At 35.3% G+C, this 17,587-nt stretch overlaps 1 protein-coding gene and 1 long non-coding RNA gene across 2 annotated transcripts; both read right to left on the bottom strand.

Annotated features, from left to right (window-relative positions):
- Window positions 1-2,312: 2,312 nt before the first annotated feature.
- LOC108375127 (probable serine/threonine-protein kinase nek3) lies at window positions 2,313-5,738 on the bottom strand (the record flags this gene model as incomplete). The annotated part of the gene is made up of 1 exon (XM_017631217.1): window positions 2,313-5,738. A coding segment is annotated over exon 1 (2,078 nt), but the record flags the coding sequence as incomplete, so codon positions are not given.
- Window positions 5,739-5,862: 124 nt separating this feature from the next.
- LOC108375129 (uncharacterized) lies at window positions 5,863-13,087 on the bottom strand. The gene is made up of 2 exons (XR_001849128.1): window positions 12,832-13,087; window positions 5,863-6,042 (listed from the first exon to the last, which is right to left on the bottom strand). It is a non-coding gene; the product is annotated as an uncharacterized LOC108375129 (long non-coding RNA).
- Between the last annotated feature and the right edge of the window lie 4,500 nt (window positions 13,088-17,587).

Here is a 17,587-nt window from a genome sequence, read left to right on the forward strand (position 1 = left end):
ATGCAGGCAGACAACTAACTGACGAAATGCATTTACCCGTTTATATGTACATATTTACTATAGATGTATACATACACACATATGTGTGTATGTATGTCCACACGTTCAAGGTAATGTGAACTACCTTGCGGTAAACATCCGCCTGTTCACTCGCCACTCTGATCGATCATGACAGGAAGAGTAAACAGCACATCCTTAACTAAGCAAACATCAGTCCGCAACGGTTTTGTGGCTTGTTGACTTATGTTAAGGTCAGCTCTACAGCACTTCTGGATTATTTTGTTTACCCTCTGTCGCGAGTTGAATACATAAAAACAACCTCGACAGGAAACAGGATAAATAAAAAAATCATCGTTTCGAAGATTACCCAATATGTATGGAATAGATATCAGGAAGCCAAATATAAGTAAACATCCAGATGACAAAATATTCGTCTGATTTTTAAATGAAGTATTCTAAGTAAAGAAAGATTTTTGAATACTACTACAATAAATCATGAAATAAAACAAGTTGTTTTGTTACCAGTCATTGAGAGTTTAGTAATATGACCATGGATGGAGAAAAATACAATTCAGATTGAGTTTTTAAAAACTTTAATCTTAAAATAGAAATGCTTTATGCCCAGTGTTGCCGAATTGACGATTTCGTCGTCATTTTGACATTTTTTTAGTTCACTGACGTTTTGACGATTTTTGCCCCGTAATGACGATTTTTTATTTTAGTTTTTTCCACTAAATTACATATATATGTATGTATGTAAAAAATTTGTTCCAGGAAAACGTAATCCAAAATACAACCATGTATTTATCTAGTTTTGTTCTTTTAGTTATATTAAATTTGTTCTAGAATTGTAACCAAATCGTTAATTTGCACTGCTGACACTGATTTTAAAGAGATAGAAAAGTAGGAGAGAATTTGTTCAGTCAAAATTATCTATCAGTTAATAAATGCTAATATTACACCAAGGATCTCCACATCCGTTTTGGTAGTTTTGGTAAATTGCTGAATGACACGCGGTAATTTTATCAACTGTGAACGTCCTTTTCAGTTTTCTTTTGTTAGTCTGGTAAAATGTGTTTATCAACAGCGGATTCATAACATTTTTTTTTGACGCTAAGTCCACATTTCTTGGACGAGATATTTGAAGACTTAGTGCATTTTGAAATAACTCACTCGGAACCTGGGCATGTTTGCCCATTTCTAGGATTGCTATGTCATCGGCATACGCTATGACTTGCGACCCCGTGCCTTTTAGGCTTAGAAGTAGGGCGATATGGCTACATTCCAGAGCAAAGGCGAGAGAACGCAGCGCTTGGGAGTGCCTCTGGTCACATAGAGCCATCCCCCAGTTATTTTGGAATAGTTCTCTTTTCGATAAGGAGCCCAACAAAATCTACCGGAACCCGTTGCACCAGCAAAATAGGAGGGAGTTGACTACAGACCTCGGATAGGCATTGTTGAAAGAAAAACTCCGAGCGTATATTTTTTTATGACCACCACACAGAGGCCAAGAAGGAAATTGCGTGGCTGGCAAGATACATAAATACATATAGTATAAGATGAACTTCTTGACCGATATCAATACTTTTACTTATGTGAGCATATCTGCTCTCTTTTTGCGAGCCTTGGTTTCCAAAATTATCGGAAATCTAGCCGAAATGCGATAGAAAAGAAACAATTGTTGGTCAAACTTTAAAAGGGACAAGTGAAGTGTAGGAGGAAAAACATTCGACGGACCAGGAACTAGCTGGGATGATTATTGCGGAAGCTGTCGCGATGACTAAGGCAATGGCGGCAACGCGGCGAGTGGCTGAGCGCTGAGCGACTTAAAATTAAAACATATCGTCGTTTAAAGTACAAAACCGCGTATCAACAAAATGCAAAACCGCGTATCAAGATAATGCAAAGCCGCGTATGTGACAACTATAAATTATTTTCTAGAGAGTAAAAACACTCATATTTCCAAATGGTTATTTTTTTATAAAGTAATCGCATTTCTGGCTAGTATATTTCAGGACGAATAGATATGGATTGAACCAAGCGCTTGTATGAGAAAATACAATTTTTGGCAGCCAATGTCAGTTACGCGGTTTTGCAGAATGGCGATGCGCGGTTTTGTACTTTAAACGACGATATGAAATTGAAATGGCCTCCCAGGAATAAAAGCCCCTCATTGCGTGACCTCGGCCTAAGAATACGAGATCCTTCAAAACCATGGCAAATATTTCAACAAACAAATTTTTCCCTATATTAAAAGTAAAATTCCCACTAAAAGTTCCAAAAATATAAGAAAAATAATCTAGGGCACTCACCTCTTGACACTGCGGCACCGCTTCATATTTTCTGCCTCCTTTACACTGTCCCAGGAATCCCCAACTCCAAGCGATGACATTTCATCTAAACGTTCCTCATCTTCCAAACCCGAATCCTCCAAACTAATGTGACAGCTGGTCATGGTGACCTCCTTGCCATTATCGCCAACCTCAATCCAATCGGAAGTGCGTATGCGTGCCGAGCGTTCAGTGCCGTACGGTGACGAGTCCGATGAGCAGCCCGAAGGACAACGCTTCCTTGGCGTACCGACGCCATTAAATTTATTGTTTCTGTTATTCTTCTGCAAATCATCTTCATCGCCATCTTCTGTATCTTCTACATTATCTGCATCGACATCTTCAGTATCGGGATCCTGATCCTCAATTGAATTGCAACGTTTACGCGAATGGGTTTTATAGGTTTTGGCGGTGCTACTGTTTGATGGCAACGGGTTTTTTGCTGCTTCCACTGCTGTTGTAGCAATGATGCTTGTTGTGGTTATCTTAGTGATCGGCTCCGATACTGGGCTAGTCAAAGGCGTACGCTCTTTCTTATTAACTTTAGGTGTTTCTGCACGGGTCAGATTTTCCATGGAGCAGCTTCTGCCGCGCATTGCTGCCAATTCAGAAATGAGGATCTCATGGAAAGCTGCCTTTTTCTCGGGTGATTTTAGTATATTTTCGATTTTTCCGCCGCTGCTGTGGGCGCTATCACTGGTATTGATATTTATACGCGTACAATTGTTAGTTGTCTCCCCGGTTGTGACGACAGTTACCGAAGCACCAACCCCCGCGACATTGCGTTGTGCAGCTAATGCCTGCGTTAAGAGCATCGGATGTTGCATAGCTGGCTCATGTTTCGTTATTATTGGAGACTCGTTGCCGTGGCGTTGCTGATTTACTATAATTTCCGAAAACAAACGCTCGGCCGCATTCTTCAGATTATTTTTCAGCTCAGCTGTTTTGCCGCCAAGAAAGGTGTTGGCCACACCTCCCGTATTGATCGTAGTGATATTGGCACGTGATGTAAAATTGTCGAGTGTAGTTTTTGAACGGCGGAATATACTAACACTGGATGAATGCGATTGGGCACCATTGGTCGAGGCAGTGTCATCCAGATCCATTGTGGCAACGGGGACTTTCACAATTTTGCGCGGCCGCGGCAATGGCTGCACCGATGTCGGTAACTGATCCAGCTGTATCTTGCCAACACGCTCAAAGTCGACGCGACCCAAACTAAGACGTGTATCCTTAATGCTGTTCGTCTGCGATTGCGATTTCGGTGAGCCGCTACCCATCGAGTGGTGACGGCTGAGGTTGACTGCGCTAGCCGCCGTTTGGACGATAACGATATTACTGTTGGCATTAGACACTTCAGTTGGACTCACAGAGCTTGCTGGCGCTGGTGGTGGACTTTTACCGAGCGCGACGCTGTTAACAGGCACTTTGGTGACGCTACATTCTTTATCCAGCGCTCCAGTGATGGCATCATTTTGGACAGCTGTAGCTTTTGGTTTCATTGTCGGTATATCTGGTGCCTTGCGTAGCTTTAACGGCGGCTTTGGACCGATATTGGTGCCTGATCTGGTGGTAGTGCTACCAGTACTAGCGCCTAGAGGGGCACCAGCTGTGGGTGGTGGTGCTTCCGGACGTTTTGGTGCACTCATTGAGGGCGACTTGTAAATAATTGTACGACCGCCAGCACCGCCACTAACTGAGCTCAGCGATGGCTTCTTCTGTATGATCGGATGTTGTGAATTGTGCTGCATTTCAGCTGAGGCGGTCACATTGCCAATACTCACGCGACTACTCAAAACCGACGAACTCGAAGCAAAACTGGTTGCTGCTGTTCCTGTTGTGGCTGCAACACGATTCTGTTGTGCCACAGCATTCATAACTGAATCTCCATTGCGTTGTGTTTTCAATAAACCCGCTGCGTGTGCGCTTGCATGCGATGGCCTCGGCGGAACGGGCGGTCCAGCTTTTTTCAACGGCATTATAGCCGGCACCGTTGCAGATATTATTGTTTTTGTTGGTGTAGTTGGTATTGTAGCTGTAGTTGCTGTTGGCGTTGCCATAGCTGGTTTTGCTTAGTTGTCCGCGCGACTCGTCGTCGTCGCCTGCTCTGCTGCGCCTTAGTCTAGTCCGACTAACCGCTAGTAGCAATGGTTTATTGCTCGTTAATTTATATGTCACTATTTGTGTGTATGTGTGTGTGAGTGTGTGTGTGTGTATGTGTGAATTGATGTTTATGTTAACTGCAGTTGTTCTGTGGTTCTGACTCTGGTCGTCGTCAGTCGATACAATAGCCAACCGAAAACCCGTATTTGTAGGTCACTTTTTGCTTGCGGTACGTTGTCGTAGCTGCACTTTTAGTGGTACTAAACTCGTTTTCCACCGCACTGTCAGCTCACCACCTCTCAGCGTCGTCGTCTTTTGACCAGTTGATTTAAAAACTTACTATGGCTGCATTTGCGTCGCACCTTTATACTATTCGACTATTCGCAATATTAGCGAACGTCAGCATTAGCACCTTTGCCGCTGTCAAGCTAGTTTATAGATTATTGTCTACTCCGCAGGCGTTCCTGACTTTTGCTTTAGATCCTTTTTAGTTTAACTTCTTCCACACACACAGCGCGCGCGCGCACTCGCGAATATTCGTATGAAAATATCGGAGGCTGAGTCTGTGTCTAAATTTGAATGTAGGTTAGTTGGGTACTTTGCCGGGCACTTTGCGCGTTTCATTAGCTCTACATACGCTATCTGTGCGCATAGAGAGTGACAACTAACTGGCCGTGGTCCAGTCGATTTGCGCTGCTTTGCTGTACTCGTTTTCATCTACACAATGTACTAGCGTTAAAAAAGAAAAGTTTGCTACATTTTACACACTCGCTTAGCGATTCAAATATGAACGTATGTATGTATGTAGTTATTTAGGATGCCACTCATAGGCGAATGCAACGGCTACCGATTTACTACGACCGCGTTCACAAACAACCGTAGGAGGAGGTGTAGGAGGTAAGAGTGTTTTGGGAGGTGTACGTTTTACTTTTCACGCTCGCGTATTTCGCCGCTTCACACGTTGCGCGCTGCACTCGTTAAATCACGCTTCACACTCGCGGCACACAGACTCGACCATGCTTGCTTAGTGAGGTAGGCATATGAATTAGCGCACGCGCAGGCGTAGCAATAAGCAGCACACTTCCCGTGTGGTATTCACTCGAAAATGTGGCATATACCGAAAAATAGAAACAGAGCACGAATGTTGCGTTGCTGTTGATGCAGGCAATGAAAAAGCACTTCAGTTTTATGTTGTCGGCACTGCATCTGGTTGGCTAGTGTTAATGGTATTGCTGTTTTTTTGTTGTTGTTGTTTTATTGCGTTTAATGGGTTTTGTTGTTATTATTTGTTTTAATGCATTTCATTTTGTCTATTTTTGGGGGAAAAAAACGTTCACATTTGTATGTTTATTTAATGCCGTTTGGGTGTTAGTGAAAGGTTTTCGATTTTATTTCTTTGTGTTATATATGTAGTTATTTTTATGATTTGCTTGCACGACAGCAGGGAGCATTATTTTTATTTTTTTTTTTTAAGTAAGTTTTCACCTTTCCTTTTCACCACATCATTGTGAATATTGCTGCTGTCGTTTTTAAAACAATCTTTTTTTGGTGGGATTCTACTTCCGTCGCACTTTTTTGGAGTATTCGTTCAATAGCACTAGATAGAAAACTGGATTATTGTTAAAATTAGGATGCTATGCAAACATACAAATGTACATAGATACATACGGGATATCCGTTATTATTCTACATGAGAATTGCATTTTAACTGGATAGTTTTTGCAGATCAATGTCTCCTATTTGATAGGAGGGTCAATCCATGTCAAATCGACCAATGATTGGAATCGATCATTTTTGATTTGGATTAATTTTGATCAGAACTTTTCTTTTATCATTTATTTTCCAAAGTTGCAAAGTTCTAAATTTCACAATTCCCGGGATTTCACAAGTATGTATATTTTTTGAATATCTCAAAACTATTTTAGTTACAAATATGGTTTCGTTTACAGCCGATATTTATAGCTATAAATAAAAACACGTACGAAAAAAATTCGAAAAAAAATATTTTTAATACTTTTTTGTTTATTTAAAAAAAATCGTGAAAGCAAAAACTTAAAGAAAATGTATAGCTAAATTTTTTCATACATTACCTCCAACTATTTTTTTACTTATAAATTTTTGAACTATGAAAAAAAAATTCAAGCTCTTAATGAAGTTATATTAATCAATTTTTATTCAATTTGAATTTTTTTTAATTTGTAGTTTGCAATATTATTTTTTTTTTTCAAAGTTCAAAAAGTTAGACCTTAAAAACACTTTGAAAATTTCAGTATATTTTAAGATCAGTGAGAGACATTATTAAAAAAAAAAAAAACAATATAAGGCAAACATTAAATAAATGTTTGATTTCACAATTTTTTTAATATAAAAATTCTGTAAAATTTAAAATTCTTCGATTTTTTTTTTATTTTTTTTTTTTATATATGTAGCCCCAAAGATCACCATTAAAAGGAGACCAGTGGCTGAACTTTGTAACTGTAAAAAAAGCAGTGAACAACGAGTGCGGAACTCACAATGAAAAACTACCCGATTAAAATGCTGTGAGTTTTTCGGAAGAGAAGTGTACACAATGTTTGCAATTAGAACTCATTCTCACACAGTCCAGAACCATTTTTAACCGATTTCACAAAAAGGAGAAGGTTATCATATCGTCGGAATATTTTGTTTTTGTTTGTTTTGGTCACCTATTTACATCGTGGTAATTGTGGGTCTGAAGCTATCGACTACGCAACACGCTATTAATAAAGTAAAGGACACAGCTCGGCACAATCTTATCGATGATATCGACTGGGCCGAAGAGCATATCAATGGATCTTTTAAGATATCCCTACTCGATGAAATTATGTGAGTTAAGAAAGAAATTTGGTCAGTGTGGCTGAGTGGTTAGAGGTGCGCACTACCAATCCGTAGTACCTGGGTTCAATCCCCAATCCGAGCAAAATCAAAATTAGAAAAATATTATCGAGTTGCGCTGATAACAGCTTTTATTAAAACTCCAGGCTGTAAAGGGTTTAAGAATAAACTTTGATTATTGCTTTCCGTATACAGATATTTGCTGCTTTTGATTAATGATTTATCTAATGCAGTGGAGAAATAACGGAAATTAACTTTTATAAAAACAAACAAATATCTACTGCTTGTCATGACACTCGTATGTACATACATACATGTCTATAGTATAACTAAATAGATTACTACATACACACATACATATCTACATATGTACTTGTTTACAAATACGTAACGTATTTACTTTTAGTCACAGATATTTTAAATAGTGAATTGCAGCTGTTAAAAAAATAATAATAAAACTCGTAGTCACTATGCTAATGTCAAATATTGCATTCGGAAGATAATTTACATGCCAGCCTTGGAATATATGTAAGTATATGTACTAGAGGGCGGCACGAAGGCATTCAAACTTCTAGCCAAACAGGGTACAGTAGTTAAGTAAGTAATATATAGAATACACATACATATGTAGAAAAATATTTTTGGATGTTCATACAAAAAATTGTCATCTATTTCAATTCAATTTATTTCCACTTTGTTTGAATATTGTAATGTCGACACATATATCAGAACAGGTATTCACTCAAATTCCAAAAAAATTTAAGCCAAAATCATTCATTCGTTTCGTATGAATAATTCACAAGCTGTTTTGAATGAATTCATGCAGCCCTCTAATACGTACCTTTATATAAACTGCTTGTGCATACGTAGAGAAATATATGTACATGTGCATATGTTTGTAAGTATGTACGTATGTATATGGAATTACTCAGCATTTAATTAGCAATGCAAAGTTGAATTTTTGCACAGCCTGAATATGTTTCGAATGACAAAGAAAAACATCTTTAAACACTTAAGAATTTACATTTTAGTGAGTCATGGCGACTCTTGTTTTTACGTAAAACTTTAGAAGAAATTTTATAAAAACTTACAATGTTGAATTTCCAAACTGGGCTAGCTTATACAAAGTCATCTTTTTACTAACCCACTGGTAGCTAATTAATAGTTTTAAGAAAAATATTTAGGCTTCAATGTAGATTGGTATGGTTTCAATTACCCCCGAAATTTTTAAAAGTTTTGACAGCAATTTTTTTCGTATTAATTAATTTTTTGCTATTTTAACTATTGATGAATTAAATCAAGACTATATTTTTTATAACTATTCCCGGAATTTAGAGGTCTATATCAACCGTTAGATTAATTTCTCCGAGCACTCACCCAATAGCATAGCATATTTCTAGTTTGCTTAATGTATGAATATCAGAATGCCTCGAATTTCTTAAGGCTAGTTTACACTATTTCAAGTTTAATGGAACTAGTCGTCAAATAGGCGAAAACACATTATCAAATAGGATTAAAAGGTAGTAAGTATATCGATTGATTTCGATCAGGATAGGTACTTAGTTTTATAAATGCGCTGCTGAATTGGCTTTCTATCTGTGTTTGGCCCATAATATCATCGATAAAGGTATAGATAACGCCTGGTGGTAAGGAACCCACTGTGCTTTTGAAAAAATCAGAAACTGCGATAGTTCAGTAACTACTGGTTTGCCATGTTATTGGATTTGTTTTTTTTTTCAAATTTAGAAAATGGGCGTGGCAGCTATGGCTAAATTTGAGTAGTTCAGTGATCGCTTAACCGATGTCTCACTAAGCAATATTGTGAAAATTTTTAAAATCTGTCTGAAACCACGCCCATTTCCCATATAACGGGATATTTGAAAAATCCAAAATATGCGGTATTGAAAATCTTCCTTTATAAGGGCAATTCCCAGATGAGCAATAACGTGTGCGCCGGGTATACGAAGTTCAGTTTCGAGCGAACTTATAACGTTACGTTACCGTACCGTTATTACGTTACTTATAAATACCGAGATCACTAATTCTTTAACCGACTTCAAAAAAGCAGCTTATCAATTCGTCGGATTTTTTTTTTGTATGTAGGTTACAGCATAACATTGGACCACGCTAATGAGAAGTAAAGTCAGTTTTTTTTTTTTTGCTTAAAAATTACTTGTTCTTGTCACTCGAAAAAAACATAATGGTTTTTTTTTTAAACTTTGGGAAGTTTTCAAATATAATGTTCATATTTGGGGCAATGGGCGTTGGCAACAACTACAAGATTTCTGCAAAGCTTCAAGAGTTTACCACGGAAACAATGGCAGCACGTAGAATATCTGTCGCAGAAATTTTGTAAATTTTTACGCTTTTTTTAATTTAATAATTTTAGATACTTCAAAATGTTAAATGAAATGGTGATAATATTATTTTTGCCAAAACGAAGGAGTCTAGTGTAATAAAACTAGTATGTTCACCAAATAAAAAAAATTACATTGAGTAAAAGATTAGTATGATTTGAAAAACGCAAATTCCATTTTCAAATTTATAATTTTTATTGGCAAACTCGAAATTCGTTCTAAAATTGTTATATTTATACATAAAAAAAGTAATATAAGTATATTTATGTGCATAGGGAATACTGTGTAAAAATCTTAAACGCCAATATTTAATTACTTGTTAAATAATATGACTTTTAAGTTAAAGCGCGTCAGTAAACGTGTTAGAATACTGCGTATGGTGCTACGGGGCGTATACGTTACATACGCAACTAATGTTTAGTTAAGAGCATGAATGGTTATTTTACGTTTTTTGGTCTATCTTTCCAAAGTTTTCATTTAAATACAATTTCGCTATGGAATCTCGTTCTTTCTTCAAAACTGAATACAATGCATTTTCTAAGATAGGCGTAACACCACGTTTTTGTCGAGGAATGTAACAACTCGTGAGATTTGCTAATGGTAAATGTTATCCGATTTTTATAAAATTCAGAAAAGACTAATTCTAATAGAACTTCAAAATCGAGGAATAATATCGTTCACCAACTTTAAAAAAAGGCGCAAATATAAAAAAAATATATTTTGATCAAATTTGGTGTAACTCCTACTCGTTTACTCCAAAGTTTGGAAGATAATGAAGAGTTTCTCTGTATGACGCCCACCTCCTACAAAACTTTTTTGGCACCAAGTACTAAATTTTATAATGTTAGGGGGAAATTGGCGAACATATTTTTTGTATTTCTAAAGCATTTCCTATTTCTTCCTTTTAAAAATGAGAAAAAAAAACGAAAACACTTACAATCGGAATCGTAACAGTTATAAGTTATACAGCGAAACATTGATTTTAATTTTTATAATTCAATTTTTATTTTGCGTTCAACAAATAATACTTACACCATGAGTTTTGTTTATCTCGTTTAAAAAATAATTGTTATTTGATGAGTTTTATTTTTCATTCAAAAATTCAAAGTTATTTGTTAAGTTTTATTTTTCAGTTACAAAATAACTCTTAAAGGCTGAATATTAATTTATTTGCGCTGAGTTTTACTTTGTGAATGAAAAATAAAACTCACCAGATGATTTTTATTACTTGAACGAAAAACAAAACTCATCAGATAACAATTATTTTGTGAACGAAAAATAAAACTCAACAAATAACAATTATTTTGTGAGCGTAAAATAAAAATTATTAAATAAAAGGTAATAGCTTATCCGAGTAGATCGTTGAGCAATGATCAATTTTTTATAACGATGCGTCCTGACGTTTCCTTAACAATGATTTTTTAGATACAATTTTGAATCAATAATAGGGACCGAAAATCCCTGCTTACAATAGCTGCGTGCTAAATTATGTGCATTTGCACTGAAACCTTCATTTCAGGCTGGCTTATTATACATAATAAACACATGGAGCGATAACCGTCAAAAAACGTGAGCGATTTTTTTTCAACATTTTCTTAAGAAAATTATGAAAACAATTTCACTTACTTTTTTTCGTGGTTAGGGCTCGATATATCTGCACTAGTAAAATAATTAATTAAAATTACTTGCGACAAAACTAATTTTTTTCTTACAACATAATTTTTAATGTTGTTTCTACTTTAAGCTCGTTCCAGAACTTTTTAAATCAAACTTCGATCAATTTTCCACATGTTTAAAATTCCACAGGTCATTTGCCCCTTTCATTGGGAATCTATTTAACCCATTAATGTTAAGATACGACAAGATTACTGCATTTTAGGTCGCACTTGAAACACTAAGTCAAAGGATAGTTTCAAAAACCCGATCTGTTATCCTTTTTTCTCATTGTAAGTATGTATGTATTCTTATTTTAATTTTTCAGAAAATGTAATGCAAAAATTTCAGAAATTAAAGCTGGCAACGAAGAAGGTCAATCTTAGAACTAAAAAACTAATTTCAAAAATCCATGTTTCTCAACGGCTCAAGTGGTTAAAGATACGCACTCACACTCGTTAGATCCAAAGTTGGATCCCTGATCCGAGCAATACCAAACATGAATTTTTTTCTAAAAACGGTCGCCCGTTGGCAGGCAATTCACACCTCCGTGTGTATTTCTGCCATGAAAAAATCTTCTCATTAACACCATTTACCATTCGGAGGAGAAGCTCGGCCAAGCATTAGCAAATATGTAAGCGCGAATTTCATTTTTATTAAAATCTTTGTCAAATTACTGCATATTTGAAGAAGTGGTCAATAATACACAATAAATGCAATTAACAAACCTCAATGGAGTAATAAGTTATTGTTATTGCAAATACGAATTCCATAAATTTACTGAATTTTCAATTACTAATTTTGACTACTTCATATTTTAGGTATATAAATCTTACATATATGTATATTTATTTTTACTTATATATTGGAGGTATTTTGTATTAATTCGCACTCAATGCTCGGCCACAGAGAATATTTGTCTTGAATTGAAACTTTCAAGCTAAATTTCCTTTACGATTGCCTTTCAATGGAATTAATTTAATTTAATTTAATTCTCGGCAAATTGACTAGACTGCTGTAGCAAATATTCGCACATACACACACACTCAAGCACACAAAGCGGAAAACACACCCACAAATTTATTATTTATTTATTCTTTTATTTTTTTATTTTTTTGTCATAGACAGTCCGAGACAACAGCTGGAGACCGGCGATTCTGTGTCTGCATTGCCTGGAATTGTGATGCCCAAATGTCAACATGCAGCGACTGACTTGCTGGCTGAGCAGCATCAGCAGCGTCTGCAGTCCCGCACACACACACACACTTAAGTTTGCTAATTTATTTATGCACTTGTGCATTGATTCTAGTTAAATGCTTTGTAGATATGTACGTATGTATGTACATATGTACATATATATGAATGCTAGCATTTTTATTTCATTTTATTCAATCGCATTATTATATTTAGTCATTATTTCGTTTGACTTTTGCTTTTATAGTTTGTTGTTGTTTCACTTTATCACGCAACATCTCATAAATATAAATAAACAATTATTTCACTTTTTCTACATCTCAGCTTCAGTCTCCCCTTACTTTCATCACGTATTTTGTATCGTATCCACTTGAAAATACTTGAAACACAATCCGTTGTGATTCGTTTGCGATTCGTTGTTAACTTTGCTTTTGTGGCGAACACAGGTTTTCGATGTTATCGCATCGATAGCATGTTGTACCGCTTAGCACGAGAGCCCGAAACAAACTGAGGCTCTAAGCTCACCTTTACAGTGGCCATGCTGTGCTTGGACACTTAGTCGCAAGCGCCAATATGGCCCCAATGCTGCTCAGTGGCAGTTCGCCGCTCAGCTACGCTGGCATGTGGCATGAGAGGTTAGTTGCTCTGTTGACTGCGGTTTTAGCTGTTTGGATGCCAACCGGGCGAGAATTTCCCCATTTCGGTGGAATTTCAACTTCTAGAAGGAATCGAGGAATGGCTTTAAATTTTGGGGGAACTCAATTAATAAAAGATTTTTATTGCAACATTCCTATCTAAAGTTATATCTTCTAGTAACAATCTCTCATTACGGTGCTATCGATTTAAAACATAACGTAAGTAAGTGTTTATCAATATATAGAATCTTGTCAAATTTTTGTTTTGAAAAAAGAAACTGCAATCTGAAATAGGCTTGGCGTTGTTACTTTGGAAGCAATTTTACTAAAAACAAAAATAAAAACAAAACATTTAAAAATAAAACATCTCTTGACTTGTAGACAATGACAAAAATCTCATCAAGAAATATATGGGAGGTTCCATGGGAAACTGAACCTCAGCGCTATTTTCTTTATAAAACTAACAAACGTCTGGATAAGTCATTTGTAAAAATCTTGAATCAACCAAAAAATAGCAAATTAAAGCTTTAAACGCATTTCTATTACCCTTTTTTACGTTTCGAAATCAAGTTCTAAGCAAATTTGTTGAAAGTACTGTCAACAAATTTGCGATTCATAGTTCAAGTGCTTGATAAGAAAAATATATGGTAGATTAAGTTAAGTGACATTTTGACCAGTTTTGGTTTCTTCTTTTTTTTTTTATTTAATGTTTATAGTTTTTTTTATAAAAGTCTAGCACATGACATAACCAGAACCACATAAATACCCATTTCAAACTTCGTACAAAAATTACAACCAAAAATTTTAAACTTTTCGTTCAGAATTTTTAGAAAAATTTTGTGTGTGCAGTTTTATAGTCCATTAAATTTAAGTAAGTAAAAGTGAAAATTTCAAGACGCAAAGAAATCGCGTTGATTTTTAAGAATTTTTTTGGCTGACGGTCCTAGGCATTTTCTTCTATATGTTCTAAGATAAAACGATAAGATGATGAATATTTATACTAAAAGCTCCTTTTCATATAAAAATTCGCACGTGTCCCAACCGTGATAAACGTTGTCCCACCCGCGACAGACGTATTTCGGATTATTTTTATAATAAAACCATAATTTTTGTTGTAGTTTTTTCTTTGTGTATGTTTGCGGTTTAATTATAAGACATCAAGTTCACACAGAAAAGTAAAATAAATTCGCAGAGTTTCCCTAAAATATATCTGCTCCAAAAAGCAGGTTGTTCTTTTTGGTCCCGCCCGTGACAGAAGAAATAACTCAGATTTCCATATAAAAGTAAGCTAGAATTTTTTTCGTATTTTGTAATAACTCATATTAGATATAGTCAATTAGGTGTAGCTTTATCAAAATATAGAATTGTTGAGTACCACCTGTGACGGTGGAATCGCCCGTATGATTCTAACGAATAATCTATCTATGCTTGATGTACATATATGATGCACATGTTTTACGAAATATACTTAGAAATATTAGTTATATGTATTATTATAAAATCAGGGTTTGAAAATGCTGTAATTTTTTCATTTGATTTACTTTTGCTGTGCTTTGACTTCGGCATGTATGATATCGAAAGCAAAGCAACAGCAATTCGGAAAAAAGCAAATGCTTTGGCTGTCGTTTTGCTGTAAAATTTCGAAAGCAACCATACAGTTAAAAAACAATATGTGAAAGCACAACGACAGTGCAGCGGCAGCAAAGCAACAGCAATTCGACTATCACTTGACCGTGAAACATCAAATTGGCAGAAATATGTATGCATGTACAAATGCACTACCCTTTAGTTGTACTGGTGACAAGAGGCATTGTTAGGCATGCGATTGGTAATCGCCAATTTCACACGAGATAATCGCTAGCGAAAGTTCAAGGCAAAGGAATTGATATTGCAAATTTTGTGTGTACTCACTCCTGGCTAGTCAGCGATAATACACCATGCTGCAAAGCTTCATGTGCACAGGACATTCAAGCAAATCACAGCACAAGAAAAGAGCTATCACAGCAAATCAAAAGCAGTAAATTCAATTTACTAAATTGTTTTCAATAAACTGCCGACAAAAAAGCAAAATAAAATTTTCAAAGCCACAGCGAAAGCAAATCAGTTTGAATGAAAATCAAAAATTTCAAAGCGAAGCAAAAGCAAAAATAGTAGTGTTGTTGCTGCTGTGCTGACAGTTTTTCAAACCCTGTATAAAATACTGTCCTTATTATGTAATTATAGTTAATGATATTTCTTGTTTAATTTTTAATAAAAGTGGGAATGAAGTGCCTTAAATAGTAAAAGTTATTTTGGGGGAATACCATTGTAAATAGGGGAATTTTTTCAGGAATTTGGAGGAATTAGCCTTAAATGAGTTGACATCCCTGGTTTGGGGTATTGCTATTTGTAGTTGCTGCTTGTGTTGTATGTATGTATGTATAGTTAACCGTATGCTCCCTCTCGCGCTCTCCACGACTTCGCTATCAATAAGTTTATTTTTATCGCAACTCCGCCGCGGTCATGGAGCACAAAAGCCAAAGCAAACAGTTATCATTTTCGTATTTAATTATTTCTGTGTATGTTTGCGCACTGTATATATATATATATATATATATATGTATATATATGCGGTTGTGTTGAAGTCTACATATACATATGTACATATGTATGTATGTATTGGTGCATCTGCATTTTTGGAGTGCACAACTTATAAGAGTAAGTTCTTTTGGTATGCCTTAGTGCCTGCGTAAATGAGCGGTGTGTTGCCACCTCGGTGATTTAAATACAAAATCTTACTGATTTTTCACTTTCATATATCAACCTTTTAATGCTCAGTAGGAGCAATTGGTGTTGCTTTTTAACCGACTTCCAAAAAGGAGGAAGTTATCAGTTCGTCGGAAAATTTTTTTTTTTGTAATGTATATTACCGCTAAACTTTGGACCACGCCAACCGATAATTCTTTTTGCATCTGGTTAAGATCCGATCAGTGGATCATGAGATATATATATATGTATATTAGACTGCATCACCAAAAAAAGTTGCTGTTTTTCCGCCGGGATTACTAAATTTGTTATATTTTAAGACGTTCACCAAAATATTTCGTAAAAATATTAAGAGTTAAGTGAGCTGGACCGATTTGAAAATACATCCAAAAATGAAGTTTTTTATGAATAAAAATAGTTTCTTAAAGAACTTTTTGAAAAAATTCCCCTCAGATGTCAAGTTAGAATAAGCTTAAAAAATCTGCATAAAAATATTTAAAAATCTTTTCAACGGAATCGTAAGAATGAGATTTTTGATGTATTTTTTTTACTTTTTTCAAAGGTTGATTTACGAAAAATTTGAATAACTGGGCAAAAAATGTTCTGATTTAGACTTATGGGATCTCAGTAGAAAGTTATTTTAACGCCGTTTTTATTTCTGGCCAAAAGAAACGTCATTCGTATCCCATCTTTTTTTTTCGAATACCAAAACATCTTAATTCAACTTTGAATGAGGTTCGTTTCTCCTACCTTTCTCTTCCATCCTTTGAATAAGTTTATTAGCAAATAAATGAAAAGGGTGAGAAAATACCTTTCCAACGACACCTCTTAAGTCTAAATTGGAGGAGTTTAGGTTCAGTTATTCAAGTTTTTCTTATACCAATCTTTGAAAAATGTTAAAAACAGCATCATCATTACGATTCCGTTAAGAATTTTTAAATTTTTTTTTTCATATTTTTATGCAAATATTTTAAGCTTAAGCCGTTTTGTCATTTGAGGGGATTTTTTAAAAAAAAATCTTTAAGAAACTATTTTTATTCATAAAAAAACCATTTTTGGAGGTATTTTCAAATCGGTCCAGCTCACTTAAATCTTAATATTTTTCCGAAATATTTTGGTGGACGTCTTAAAATATAGTAGATTTAATAATTCCAATGGAAAAATAGTACCGATTTTTTTTTGTATGGGGAGTGATGCAGTCTAATGCATATATATTTTTTATATGAGAGTTGAAGTCGGTTTTGTTTTGCTAAAAATTACTTGTTATGTATATGTACCTTTCAAAAAAATTTTCAACTTATCAAAAAGTAAGTAATAAGTAAGCAAATAGAGAACTTTTCCAGTAACTTCTTTAAAAGGATAAGCGTTTTTTAATAGCTATTACATTATATGTTTGTACATAAAAAGGGTATTTTGAATAATTTCTTTGCAGAAATCTGGCATCACTTTTGAGAGTATTACATTTGTAACAATATTTGCAGCGGTCTTGTATTGTAATAAAACCGGTTGATTGTTTGTATGCCGCTCACGGAGCCAATTGTAATATTGGCGATGTGCTGGCTTTCTTGTAAATTTTGGCCCCCAGCACTGGAGAGCGCTGGCTGTTAGTACGTGCCAGTACACGGTGTATGTAAACAAATTTTACAGGGTAACAATTCAAGACGAAAACTTTATACATTTGAGAGCAATTTAGTGTCATCATTGTCAAACCATGGCT

This window comes from Rhagoletis zephyria, unplaced genomic scaffold, assembly GCF_001687245.7.
Source record: "Rhagoletis zephyria isolate East Lansing unplaced genomic scaffold, Rhagoletis_zephyria_1.1 Rzeph_scaffold_08547, whole genome shotgun sequence".
NCBI classification, from domain to species: domain Eukaryota; kingdom Metazoa; phylum Arthropoda; class Insecta; order Diptera; family Tephritidae; genus Rhagoletis; species Rhagoletis zephyria.